Source organism: Leptidea sinapis, chromosome 10 (genome assembly GCF_905404315.1).
Source record: "Leptidea sinapis chromosome 10, ilLepSina1.1, whole genome shotgun sequence".
Lineage (NCBI taxonomy): Eukaryota > Metazoa > Arthropoda > Insecta > Lepidoptera > Pieridae > Leptidea > Leptidea sinapis.
Window position 1 is genome coordinate 1,089,863 of NC_066274.1, and position 14,846 is coordinate 1,104,708.

The 14,846-nt window shown below is 33.3% G+C and overlaps 2 protein-coding genes across 8 annotated transcripts in view; one reads left to right on the forward strand and one right to left on the reverse strand.

Moving 5' to 3' along the window:
* Positions 1-3,922, reverse strand: part of LOC126966472 (GATOR complex protein Iml1) — a 68,528-nt gene extending 64,606 nt beyond the window's left edge. For 5 of the 7 annotated variants that reach the window (XM_050810538.1, XM_050810536.1, XM_050810535.1 and 2 more), the window contains exons 1-5: positions 3,629-3,922; positions 3,247-3,384; positions 2,021-2,190; positions 1,131-1,397; positions 51-193 (exon numbers count right to left, since the gene is read on the reverse strand). In XM_050810538.1, the coding sequence (XP_050666495.1) occupies positions 51-193; positions 1,131-1,397; positions 2,021-2,190; positions 3,247-3,384; positions 3,629-3,671 (761 nt within the window). In that variant the 5' untranslated portion in view covers positions 3,672-3,922. The remainder of the gene's footprint in view (positions 1-50; positions 194-1,130; positions 1,398-2,020; positions 2,191-3,246; positions 3,385-3,628) is intronic. The other 2 variants (XM_050810534.1, XM_050810537.1) reach the window with 1 other exon arrangement.
* The window catches only part of LOC126966522 (RNA-binding protein Musashi homolog Rbp6), a 934,160-nt gene that overhangs the window by 75,201 nt on the left and 844,113 nt on the right, over positions 1-14,846 (forward strand). The gene's annotated exons all lie outside the window — the stretch shown is intronic.

The window sequence follows — 14,846 nt, forward strand, 5'->3', positions numbered from 1 at the left end:
AGATTATTAATCTTAATTCTTAAAATATATTATAAATACACAAAGAACACCTGTAAAAGTCTTCATAAAATCTTCCTCGGTAATCTTTTTGCAAACATTCTTTCATATGTTGAGGAAACTCTTCAAGTGATTTTGCTTTATAGAATGTTCTTGAAAACAAAACTATGGTCACCTCATGATTGCTTCCATTTTTCTATAAGATTAATTAAAAAATAATGAATATTTTTATTTTTTAATTAAAACTAGTAGACCCGACAGAGGTTGTTCTGTATATAATAAATAAAATAATGTTTTTATTAATTTGTCAATTGTCATTTATCATAACATCAAGAATTATTTCGTAAAATATACTACCTGTTGATGTAATGAAATTGTTTCACAGCAGAACTATCAAACTGTGTGTCAATAAATTCTCTCATAGAAAATGTATATACAAATATGTCCATACAAAACTAATATCGGACAACGGGGGACACATCAAAGGAAAAACAAAATTGTTGTTTTTATTTAATTCCAAACTCTTTCATATTTATTCACCTTTTAAACCTTCCCTGGACTTCCACAAATAATTCAAGATGAAAATTAGCCAAATTGGTCCAGCCGTTCTAGAGTTTTAGCGAGACTAACGAACAGCAATTCATTTTTATATCTATAGATGATCACAAAATACCCTTATTTATTTACGGTGTGTGTGGATTGATGCATCTACTGCACTCAATAAATCTTGTGTTTTCACTTAGTAATTTACAAATATCATTTTTGAACTTACTTGTGTAAGGTATTGAGTATTTGATGTTAAAGTTTTTTTGTTACAGCATTAAATTATATTATAAATTATTTGTAAAATGGTGAAGGTGTAAATGTTTATTTAAAAGAAAATCGAGAGGGCATTGAATTTTTTGCCACTTCTTCTCATTAAAGCTCAAACTTTTCCGAAATGGTGGTAAATGTAAAAAGATAAGAATATGTTGGACATTCATAAGTGTCATTTCCGTGACTTATACATATAAAGTAATTTTGATTTGATCAACACATAATATCACTTATATATTTATACTAATATTAACAGTACCTAGTGATTGGTATACCTAATTGTAGTTCAACTTCATACAATAACAAAAAATCATTACCTTCCATTTAGCAAAAAGATCTGCTAGAAATCCATTGACAGCTTTTTCAAAGTAAAGGTCGCCATGAATATCGAAATCCCACATTTCCGAAGACATTTGAATAAATAAATAGACCATGGAGGTGGATGACCGGAATACAATCTTTGTATCTTCTCCAATAACACCACAGGCTACCCTGTCTCCTTGAGACCACATCTCATAAACTTGACACCGGATTACACCACCACAGTACTCAATTTTTTTGTTTAAATATACACAGGAACCAATCTAAAAGTATATAAATCACATTATGACAGGGGTTCAACTACGAAGTTGTATTTTTGGTGTACTCAGTATGATGAGAACTTGTATTTAAATAAAAAAATCCTTGGTGCGAAATCTCAGTAAGAGACATTATTACAAGACAGCTAGAACATTCTAGACTTTAATAAATAACAGTTAGAAAAAAGTTGAAGTGATAAAAAAAGTCATGTGATATTGTTCATTGAAATAATTTCTTTTTAATGACAATAGGGGATGAATTGAGCAGGACGTTCAGCTGATGGTTATTATACACCCTGCTCATTACAATTCAGTGCCATTCAGGATTCTTGAAAAATCCAAAAATTCTGAGTGGCACTGCAATAATTGAGTGTTCGCCTCCTTGAAGCAAAATGTCAAGTCTTGTTTGCCCAGTATTTTGACTAGGTATCGGTACCGAAACACATTACTGCTACACGGCAGAAATAGGTGCTGTTACCCATAATCTAGCCAGCACCCTGTGCAAACGAGCCTCCCACTGGTAAAATAAAATTGCCTTATTGAATAACTTTAACATTATTAAAAACTTAAGTGTAAAGTATAAGCCATTTTAAAAAAAAGCATATTTAAAAGATATAAGAAAATCTCACCAAATGATTTTTTAATCTCCACATTTCAGATCTTCCCATATATTGATCTTTAAATGTCAACTCAACAGAGTCCAAAGTGACATCGGCAACATTAACTATATTCACATATACATCAGCAAATGTCCGTAACTGAAATGTTGTTGCTATACTTTGTTCAACACTAATAGTATCTAAAATAAATAATAAGTTTATATTATTAAAACAACTGGTATTAAACTATGGAATGTGTCAGATTCACCACAGTCTTCAAGTCACCAATCTCATAAGATCATTTAGCAAATCAGAGGTTAAATAATTTAATTTTTTATGAAAGGAGGACAAGCAAGTGTACAATGTCATCTGATGTTTAGTAATTACAACTCTCTGACAACATGAGATGAATCGAAATAGTGTCACCAGTGTTTTTACTACTAGCTTATGGCCACAAAATCATCTGTGTAGACTTCAACACTGGGTCTATAGTGATGAAAATTATCTAAATTGGCTTTATTTTACAAATTAATTTAGTTTAAAGAAAACATAAAAATACTACCACAATTGATTTCATTATGTTCAATAAAAGACAAGATTTAATATTAACTTCTAACTTTTCTGTGGAGTGCACAAAATTTTATTATGTTACAGGTAAACTTATGGTTGGGTTTTATATAGTATTTTATACAATATATGAAGCACAATAAACAAAGGTCTTACACCTAGTCTGGGAGAAAGATTGAAGAGGTCATAATAAAAATCATGAGAAGTAGCATATCCCAGCATATTATAGCTTATTAATGTGGAACACCATGCCAGCCATGAAACAAACTTGTTACTGTTCTAATCATAATCAAAGACTTCAAGATGAAAGAGAGAAATGTTCAGAAAAAATCAAATAAGTGTATTAGATCAGAGCTTACTTAAAAAGGAGCTAGATCAAGATAAGTATAGAACAAGAGAGTTTGTATAAAAACCCAGGCATATGGAGGTCCATAATTACTGAGTATGAGGGGTATTGTAGAGAGACAGGTATGGAATAAGCTTCCTTGTGCGGCAATTCCAGGACTATACAACATGGTGACTCCAAAAAAAGTGTGTATTTAAAGGCTGGCAACACTCCTGTGATTCCTCTGATATTACAAGAGAAACTAGGTGATGGTCATCACTTAACATCATATGACATGTACACCCATTTGTTCTCCTCTTCCAAATAAAAAAGGTGTGATTGTTTGTATGATACTGTAACTCACCTCTACCTTTTCCTGGTGCATCCAGTTTATTAACTTGTAGTAGCAAACAAGGATAGTCATTTTCTGGATGATATATTTCAACTATATCTTTTTCCTTTAAGCCTGGATAGTCTTTTAAATTGATGATTAAATCTTCAGCTAAAAAAAGTTTAATGCAAAGAAATCTTTAATTATACAATAATTGTCAAGTAAATCCTAGAACAGATAGTACTTCTGATAAACAACTAAGCTAATTAATATTTTTATAGCAACAGCATAGAGCAAGTTATTTAGAAGTGATTTAACATGGAAGAGTTGTTGGCCATACCATGATGAAGTATAATATATAGATCTAAAGTAAATGATCATGTTAATATATAGAAGTATCGATCTAAATACTTACTGCTGAAACTAGATTGGTGAACTATTAATTTAAATGACTTCATTTTTCAAGCATTGCCTTTCCTCAGGCGAACATACGCAAAATATTTGATTTGTGATGATTTTTGTACATAAATAAACAGGTTTTAAAATACGTAAATAACTATTAAGCATTCAGAAAATTAACGATTTCTGCATTTTATCAATAGTAGTAAAAGTTTGAAGAGTGAAGACTTCACCGTTCACGACACACGTATGTTCCATAATCCATATGTAAAATTTTATAATTCATTACTTTAAGAACGCACAGTAAATTGTAAGTGTAATAGGGATGGCGATCTCAAATCGATTAATCGAAGAATCGATTCCTCGGACCAACTAAATCGATTCATTAAATCGATATGTCGTACTGAATCGATTCAGTGTATCGATATTTTACCGTTGAAAATCGACTTTCGATTTTTTCTATAATTATTCTATTCTATTCTTTCTAGTGGCTTCTGTGGAAGGGGCACCACAACTCGCCAATGTCACGTTTCAGTAGACCAACAAGCTTAGAGTGTGTCATTTGATCGGTGTAAACGAATTTATAAGTGATTATAGTAATGACCGGTGCCCAGAATCAAAACAGATTTATTTTCTTATTATACCTGAAACAAATATACATGCTGTTAGATTATAATGGACAAGCACTGATAATATTACTTATATAAAACATTTATTGTGTTAGTTATAACTTAATATTATTCTGTTTAATATATTTACATAAAGTATTTACAAAAGGAGTGAAAACAAAGGTGTATGAACAGCTGACCTGGCACAAGCATCAGCATTTTCATTGCCGATTATACCTGCATGGCCTGGTATCCATGCTAGAACTATGTTGATGTTGAGATCATAGCACTCTTTCAAGTTTTCTCTTATCTTAAGTATAATTGGAAACCTACTTTTTGAGCGAAATGGATTTGAGAGGATGGATTGAAGGCAGCTTTTGGAGTCTGATAATATAATAGAATTGTTTAGGCCATGGGACTTAATAAATAAAATAGCTTCAAGTATAGCAATTGCTTCCCCTGTGAATACCGAAGTGACAGTTGGGCAGCTATAACTTAATACAATTCTTGTGGAGGGGATCCATACTGCAACACCAATTGGGCTCATGTGTATTTTAGAAGCATCAGTGAAAATCTTATGCCAATTTTGGAAATCTGAATGCATAACATGAGAAAATGTTTTGTTAGCTTCTATGGTGAACTTATTAATGCCCAGATCTAAAATTATTAAGGGTTGGAAGGTGAGTGCATTGAAAGGCATTGAGAATAGCGGTAATTTCGAAAGTTGAAAAAAGGGGTTAGGGAGTTGAGAGTACAATAGGTAACTATGGGCAAGACATGATCTCTTATCTTGAGAAATTTGGTTATTGTTGTATAGGCCAACTAATTGATCTAATTTATGCTGCAAAGGGTGATCCCGGAATTCCGCAAATTTAAAAAACAGTTTATTAGCGAGGAACTGTCGACGAAGCGAGAGGGGAGGTTCTACACACTCGACCTGCATAGCATTAATAGGACTAGATTTCATAGCTCCTAATATAATGCGCAAACATTTTGCCTGTAATTTGTCTAACTTATCTAAACCTGCCTTATTGCCTGGAACCAAAAGTAACGTGCCATAATCCATGTGGCTACGAATTATGGCATTGTATAGCAATCTTTGGGTGAAGGGGTGAGCCCCCCACCAAACGCCAGATAATGAGCGAAGGATATTAATATTTTTTTCACACTTTTGGGAGATGTAGTTAAAGTGCTTTACACCTGTCAATTTTTGATCCAACCATACACCCAAGAACTTAACATTATCGACAAAAGGAACTTCAATATTGTAAATTTCGACTTTGATTACAGGGAGACGTCTTTTGTTGGTGAATAAAACTACCCTATTTTGGAAGGTGATAGTGTTAGCCCATGTTGCAAGAGGTATGATGAGAGATATTCTAGAGCATGACTCAAACGATTAGAAGAAGCATGTATAGACTTATCAGAAGTATATAGAACAATATCATCTGCATATTGCAAGATTTGGCAAAAGGGGGTAACTGTGCTAGAAATATCAGAGGTATACAGGTTGTATAGTAAAGGACTGAGAACAGAACCTTGAGGTAAACCTTTCCAAACTGTTTCAGGAGGTAGGTATGAGGATGGGCCTTTAATGGTAATTGTTCGCTCCATTAGCATATTGCATATGAATCGAGTTAACTTCGCTGGAATACTCAGCTGAATGAGTTTGCTCCTGAGCAGAGGAAGAGACACGTTATCATATGCGGATTCTATATCTAGAAAAACTGCCAAAAGAGGTTCTTTTTGGAAAAGGGCTAATCTTATATCAGTGGTAAGGATACCCAAGCTATCTAATGAGCTCTTCCCCTTTCTGAATCCAAACTGGGAATCGGAAATGAGGTTATTGTATTCAACAAACCACTCAAGTCGATGTTTGATCATATGTTCACATATTTTTGCAAGAGCAGATGATAGGGCAATAGGTCTATAACTGGTGGCTTTAGATGGACTCTGACCTGGTTTGAGTATAGGAATGATCACTTGATTTTTCCAAGATGGAGGTATGGCACCGACATCAATTAGGTTATTGATAATTTTGAGATAATATTCTTGGGATCTGATTGAAGATTGTTTAAGGAAAGAATAGGGGATGCCATCGGCCCCGGGAGAAGTGTCAACTAAGCCATCCAATGCCAGAAGGAGTTCTGAAAAAGAGAAAGGGGAGTCTAAACTATGAGTTGTTGAGAGAGGGATTGGAGGTGAAGGGAGATAGCCTTCATTAGGAACTGAAGGGGGTGACAACCTATCTGCAAAGGATTCAAGCCATACAGATGGATCTACACTTGAGTCATGCTCCGAAGGATTGTTAGAACCCCTAAATTTTTTAACTTGTTTCCATACAATTGTAGATGGAGTACAGGGAGATAAGCTCTGGCAAAAATTGATCCAACCTTGTTTTTTCTTTTTGGCAAATAAATTAGTGGCCTTGGCAGCAGCTTTTTTATAATTAATGAAGTTGGTCAAAGTCATGCTCCTATTATATGTTTTTTCGGCTAATTTTCTATCCTTAGCAGCCTTGGTGCAATCTGAATCCCACCAAGGAGTTGAAATTTTACTATTGGATGTTTTTTTTATGGGAAAATTTTGGTCAGCACTAAATATCATGGCCTCTGCTAATTTATTATAATTTTCAACAGCATTTGAATGGTTACGATTGGAAAGCTTAAAATTTTTTCATCAAGGCAAGTGGAAAATTGCTGCCAATTAGCATTTGTTAATCTGTATTTGAGAGAAGGGGAAAAATTTTGAGCAGGGATTACTTTATCAGGTAATGAAATGATAATAGGATAGTGATCACTGCCATTGGAATTTTGAAGGATGTTCCAAGAAATAAGAGAAGCAAGACAAGGAGAACATAGGGTCAGGTCAACTGCACTTTTTGGATTTTGAGAAGGAGCAACCCTGCGGGTTGGAGAGCCATCATTTATTATGCAGAGATTACATTCATCAAAAATATCAAGAAGGGAAAGAGAAAAATAATCAGTAGTGCTAGAGCCCCAAGACATGTGATGTGCATTAAAATCTCCCATTAGAATCATAGGAGAGGGAATAGACGAGATTAAATGGAGGATGTCTGCAATCATAGTTGAATGAGGTTGAGGGATGTATATAGAGACCATGGAGATGTTCAAAACTTTTGCAGCAACAATATTTTTATAGTTTGGAAGGATTATTGGGGAAAAGGGAAGGGTGCGTCTTATAAATAAGGCACAGCCTGCACCAACACCATCTGCTCGATCATCCCTGAGGCATGCATAGCCCGGGACCCTGAAGTGTGATCCAGGGGCCAGCCATGTCTCAGATATGGCGATGGCAGAGGGAAGGTATTTATTTATAAGATGAATAAGGCTTGGTTTCCTAGGACGTAGGCTTCTGGTGTTCCATTGAAGGATGGTCACTGGGGCCATGATTGTTACAAAGGGATAAGATGTGAGATAGTTTATGGGCAACGTTGGACGGTATGTTAAGAGTGTTACTTGATATGAGACTTAGAATGAGTGAAAGGAGAACCTCCAGGAGGTTTTCATTCTGTACTGTGGAGGAGGGAATAGACTGATGCATTAATGCTGAGCCATTGGGGAACACTGAAGGTACCTCAGCAATAATGGCCTGATGAGCAGCTTTATCATAGGACTTGCTTAATGGGGCTCTAGAGTGTGGAAGAGAAGTAACAGTTTTCCTATATGAGGTAGTTGGAGCAGAAGGAATACTAGTCTGGCTCGTGTGGGTTGTATAATAAAAACTGCTATACACAAGTTATTAATAGGCACTGTGAGAAAATGTAATTATAAACTGTAATAACACTCGACCCACGCGTGTTAGCTACCGAAATTTTCCAAAGAATCCCTTTCTGTAATTATTTAATGAAAGTAGTAGCACCACTATATAAAGTACCAGCCAGAACAACAATTACTCACATGATTGACGATAAGTATGAGATTCTTTCGACACAACTTAAATTAAAAATACAAGAAGTAGAAGCACTGTCTTTAACTGCAGATGTTTGGACCGACTCGCATAATAGTGAAAGCTATTTAGGCTTAACTGGTCATTGTATATATGAAAATAAATTAATGAGCATAACTTTTAGTGTACCTGCTCTAACAAAACCATATAATGCTGACTAATTAGCAGAAGTAATTATCAAGATGACAGAAAAATGGCGCATTACAAGTAACAAAGTGGTAGCGTTTATCACGGACAATGACGCAAATATCGTTAAAGCTGTCACAAATGTTTATGGCAAAAATATACACATGCTATGTTTTGCCCATACATTAAACTTGTAGCATCAAAACCATTTGACAATAAGGATGGACTGGAAGAAGCCAAGAATTTACTTACAGCTGTCAAAGATATTATACTACATATTTTAAGCATAATAGAAATGCTGCTGACGCTTTAAAGAAAACTCAAGATCACCGAAAAAAGCCTTTGGGGCTGATTCAGTCTGTATGTACCAGATGGAGTTCTGTTTTTTATCAATTGGAACGATTTGTTGAGTTATCTAAAATTATTGCGCCAATATTACTCAAGTATCCTAAAGCACCAACAATGCTAACTGCACAGCAGTTAGAATTTCTAAAAGATCTTATAAATATATTGAGACCATTAGAAGTAATAACTATAGAAATATCGGGATAAGACTATGTTACAGCCAGTAAAATTATACCAATCGTATCTTGTCTGACTGGAACATATAATACGATGAAAATTTCAACTGACATTGGAGCTAAATCAAGAACTTTAATTATGGACGGTTTAAAGAAAAGATTTGGACATATTGAACAAGTTCATATGTTAGCTGCTGCGGCAATTTTAGATCCTAGGTTTTAAAAATTCATTTTGCTGACAATGTAGCCTGTTCTTGAGCAATGAATAGAATAAATACTTAAATTTTAGATATTCAATCACAGCAACAACTTCCACAAAATAATACTGAAGAATTCGACGCAATAGAAGGGACTGATTTAGAAAAAGGAATTTGGCATTTTCATAAGTTGCTTGTCAAAAAGCAACTCTCTATTTGTAAAACACTTAGGTACTGGAAACTCAAGGCTTAAACGAAGAGTTTAAACACTATTTATCACAGGCAGTTGTGCACCTAAAGTATGATCCTATACTTTATTGGCAAGAACAAAAAATCTCTATTTATTACCATGTTCACTCAATAGCCGTGATGTATATGAGTATCGTAGTATCATCTGTTCCCTGTGAGCGCCTTTTTTCGATTGCCTGCAAAATCGCAAGTGATGAGCGGAACCGCTTGGATCCCAGTAGACTTGACAGATTGTTGTTTTTAAGAAGCTTAGATATGAAGCATTGGGAACTATTAGCTATGTTATCTACCCTCTTAACTTTTTAATGTAACAAATACATGTAGAAATTAAATATCTTCTTTTATATCTGATCTGATATTTTGATATGGTAATAAAAATAATTGTAATTATCGAATTCCCGGAACTAAAAATTCCTGATTTTACTGATAAGAGATCCCAGAGATTGTTTATTATGGTATCATTCTTGTTTTTCATAAAATGGATTATTATTTACATTGTAAATACAAATTTGAAAAAATAGATTTTTAGACTAAATAATTTACTTATATTAATTATTAAATAAACTAATTTATCAGATTACAATTCAGATTCGACTTAAGAATCGATCTTTTTTGGAAAGAATCGCCATCCCTAAAGTGTAATAAATAAATTGGGTACCTACCTATTATTATGAGGATGACATTTGCGCTGACATATATTCTTATTATTTTATATTGTCATATTTTTTTAATGGGAAAGGCATCAAGTATTTAAGTGTCAATAATTTTTCATTCAATTTATCCCGTCGAGCAAGGCATGGGTCCATAGACTGGAGATTGATTCAACATTATTAATATATTTGATTACAATCTTGAAATAATTATTGTGTTGATATTTTATAATCTTTGAAGTAAATCTGGACACACGGATTGTTGTTTTACACTATGATGCATGTTTTTTTTACACTAACTATCATAACTTTCCTCGAAATATAAATCACTGGTGTCTTCAAATATTAAAAACATTAGATATTAAAGTGAAACTTTTATTACATCGTCTCAAACTTTTTCGTCTATGTGTTGCATGTCGCGTGACAGTCGGGTGGCGGCTATAGTTCGCAGCAGCTGACCGTGTAGTGTATAGTAAAGTCATACGTAATTACTCATTTGTGCCAGTGCCAGTGCTCCACGCTATTTTGTTTGTTTTTGTCAGTTTTTACTGTAAATGTTGTTATTTATTAATATGTATATATAATCTAAATAATTGTTAAGTATTATGTGTGTCGTACTCTCCCTGATTAAAAATACTGATTGAAAAGTATTAGGAATCAGTCACCCCATGTAAACTGTATATCTATATATACATGAAAAATAATTCAAATTTCATCATTTTTAATCCTTTTTAATCAATATTTTTAGCCTGGGCTAAGACACAGAGTTCAATAAAAATATTAGTTGGAGACTTAGTCTACTTTTATTATTTCCCATTATCATTCCAACTTTCCAAGTATAAAAATAAGAATGATAAAGTGATTTTTATACCCCTAATGGAATATTATACCAAAAATTTTTAGTTAAATGTCTATAATTTGAAAAAACGTTTCACTTTGACGACCTGTGTAGCCGAGTGGTTAGCGATCCTACCTACTATGCTAGAGGTCCCGGGTTTGAATCCCGGTAGGTGCAAGCATTTATATGATGAATATGGATGTTTGTTTCCGAGTCATGGATGTTTAAATGTATTTATGTATGTTTATATATATATTCATATAAACGTTATTCATTCATATGTTAAATAAGTATATTGTATTAAATACGTCATTGTCTTGTAACCCATAACACAGGCTATATATGCTTAACCCTGTGCCAACTTTGAAGTTTTTGAGAAAGTTATGGATGAAGTTTTATTCAAAACCACAAATTCAAATAAAAAACTGTTTGTTTGTGGAGACTTTAATATAAATATTTTAGAAAATAGTGCTTTAAGTATTAAATTATTAAATCTATTTAAATCATACAACTTATCCAATATGTTCATGGAACCCACAAGAATAACTTCTACTAGTGCCACATGTATTGATAATATTTTTACAAATGTGAGGGCTACAAGTAAAAACATAATTAGTAAATTAGATTCTGACCAATGTGGTCAGTTAATTCAGTTTGAATCTTTAAAACCCAATATAACTAAACACAAAATAACTTTTGTGCCAGTTACATCAGACCGCATAGAAAGAGTGAGGGCCACCCTTGTTAGAGACCTCCCATTTTTACATAATAAATTAAAACCAAATGAAATGTATAATTTATTCTTTAATAAGTTCTATAATTTAATAAATTCTATTTTCACTCCTAAATCGGTCCTCAAAACTGATGCAATAGTTTTTAGCGAGTGGGCAACAGTTGAATTACACAAAAACAGGCAAAAATTGTACGATTTATATGCGGAGCGACAATATAACTGTAGTGATGACTTCAAAAGATTTGTTCAACAGTTCTCTAAAAATTTTAAAAAAGATTGTACTATTGCCAAGTCAAGGTATATACGAGATAAAATAATCAATAGTTCTAACGTGATAAAAACGACTTGGAAAATAATAAATGAAGAAGCCGGAAGGGTGACCCATAAAATATCCGAGTTCAATTTAAACTTTGATAACAGGTCCGTAAAGTCGAATTGCGAAGTTACAACAATTTTCGAAACATTCTTTACAGATATTCCTGTTACCACTACAAATTCGTTGAACTCATCACCAGACTCCGCTCTTTCACTATTGAAAGACAACATTTTTGAATGTGATAAAATCTTTAAATTTGATCATGTTTCTGGCTCTGATGTTATAAAAGCTTTTAAATCTATTAAAAATAAGGCGACAAATGATCTTTGGGGCATATCAGTTAAACTTGTCCAGTCTTTGATTGATATTTAGCTATAATATTTAACAATAGTATAGAATATGGTGAATTTCCTGACCTAATGAAACATAGTAAAGTAGTTCCACTGTTTAAATCAGGTTGTACCAGTGACCCTACTAATTAAAGACCAATATCTGTACCCACTTTTAGTAAAATTTTTGAAAAGTTAATTTTAAATCAATTGCTTCGTCATTTTTTCCATAATAATTTATTGCACTCCAAACAGTTTTGTTTCACCCAGGGTCGCTCAACTACCGATGCTGGTATTGACTTGATACATAATATATTTGAAGCCTGGGAGGAGTCTCGTGATGCACTTGGCGTCTTTTGTGACTTATCTAAGGCGTTCGATTGCGTTGAACACGAAACATTAGTAAGAAAACTTCACCATTACGGTATTAAAAATAAAGCATTGGACTTAATGACATCCTATTTAAATTGTAGAAAACAAAAGGTGGATATCAATGGAAAGAGGTCCTCTGGATCAACAGTTAAAATGGGGGTTCCACAGGGCTCGATTTTAGGACCTTTTCTATTCCTTATTTATATGAATGATGATCCCTTATATTGCAAAGGATAAATATCAAATTGTGTTGTTTGCTGATGATACATCACTCATGTTTAAAATACACCGTTGCATACCTAATTTTGATGTTGTTAACAATGCTTTAACTAAAGTTGTGCATTGGTTTGAAGCTAATAACTTGTTACTTAATACTAATAAAACGAAATGCATTAAATTTACTTTACCTAATGTAAAGCAAGTGTCAATCAATATAGAGCTTAAAAACGAGAAATTAGATATAGTTGATACCGCTGTTTTTCTTGGAATAACGCTAGATGCCAAACTCCAATGGGGCCCTCATATAGAAAATTTATCAAGTAGATTAAGTTCTGCTGCATACGCAGTAAAAAAGATTCGTTCCTTAATAGACATTGAAACTGCAAGATTGGTTTATTTTAGTTACTTTCACAGAATTATGTCATATGGTATATTATTATGGGGTAATGCTGCTGATATTGATTCTATTTTCGTGCTGCAGAAAAGAGCTGTTCGGGCAATTTATGGTATGGGACCAAGAGAGTCGCTTAGATCTAAATTTAAAGATTTTAAAATTATGACTGTTTCTAACCAATATATATATGAAAATTTAGTGTATGTTCATAAAAATGACAATAAATTTCAAAAGGTATATGAAAAACATAATATTAATACTAGAAACAAAAATAAACTGTTAATGCCCACTTCTAGGCTTAGTAAACTCAACAAGTCATTCATCAATAATTGCGTTAGATTTTATAATAAGCTTCCTGAGAACATAATGGAAATGTCTCTCAACAAGTTCAAATATAATATTAATATTAAACATAAACTTATAGAAAAATCATATTACAATTTAAAGCATTATTTAGATGATAAGAAAGCATGGGTATGAATTGCTCTAAAAGATTTGAGCTTTAGTTACCCTTAATTAAATATAATAGTATTTATAATTATGAATAATTTTTGAAAAATTTATTATTTATACTAAAAGCAAAATGGTCAAATTATAAGTAGAGGTGTTTAGTGAGTGTTGTTGAATATAGTTCAGATGAACATTCTTGTTTTTAGTTATTTGGTTGAGTTCCTGTGACAGTTTTCATCATGCTCGCTTAAATGTCACTGCTTGTGGCAGCGACGTGGGACGGGTCGTTCCCTTCCCTAAAATATGATCGAGGGAGGCGATGGCTGGCCCATGCATCATGCTCGTGAACGGGCGCTGCCTGCGGTGGCAGGATGATCCTGTAGCCGGAAACTCTGCCTCATGGTTTTAAAATTAAAATTTTTATATTTTTTATAATTGCTAATAAAATGGTCGCTAAATACCTTTATTTATTTGCGGTGTGTGTGAATTGATGCATCTACTGTACCATGACCTGGTATTATTGTTGATGCAGTAGTACTCGGCCGTGAATGTACTCAATAGCTCTTGCTTTTTTTTTTGATTAATTTACATTTTTTTTTGTAGTTTGGGTATTATTGCTGCATCACTTTACATATATTGAAATGCTTTGTGAGTGATTGCCACAAAGAGTTTCTTACCACTTCTTATTAAAGCTCAACCCTCAAAGGAGGTGGATATAAAAAGAAAAGTCATTTCCTTGACCTGCCTGAATAAGGTGATTTTGATTAGATTACCCTAAAGGATTGAGCTTTTAATTACTGTTAGTAAAAATATAATATTAATTACAAGTTTAAGCAGAATTGTCAAATTGTAAGTTGAGGTATTTGGTGAGTATTGCATGATATTAGGATTATTTTATTGTTGTTTGCTGAGTTCTCGTAACAGGTTTCATCATGCTCGCTTAAATATCACTGCTTGTGGCGGCGACATGGGATGGGTCGTCCCCTTCCCTAAAATATGGTTGAGGGAGGCGATGGCTGGCTCATGCGTCATGCTCGTAAACGGGCGCTGCTTGTGGTGGCGGGATGATCCTGTTGCCGGGGACTCGGTTTCAGATTCTTAAAAGTTATTGTGTATATATATATGTTTGGATATACACATGTTTATTTATTTATAATCGCTTATAAAATGCTCACAGAATACTTTTATTGATTTATGGTCTATGTGGATGATGCAGCTACTGTACTCAATAACTTTTGTATTAATTTACATTTAATTTTTTGA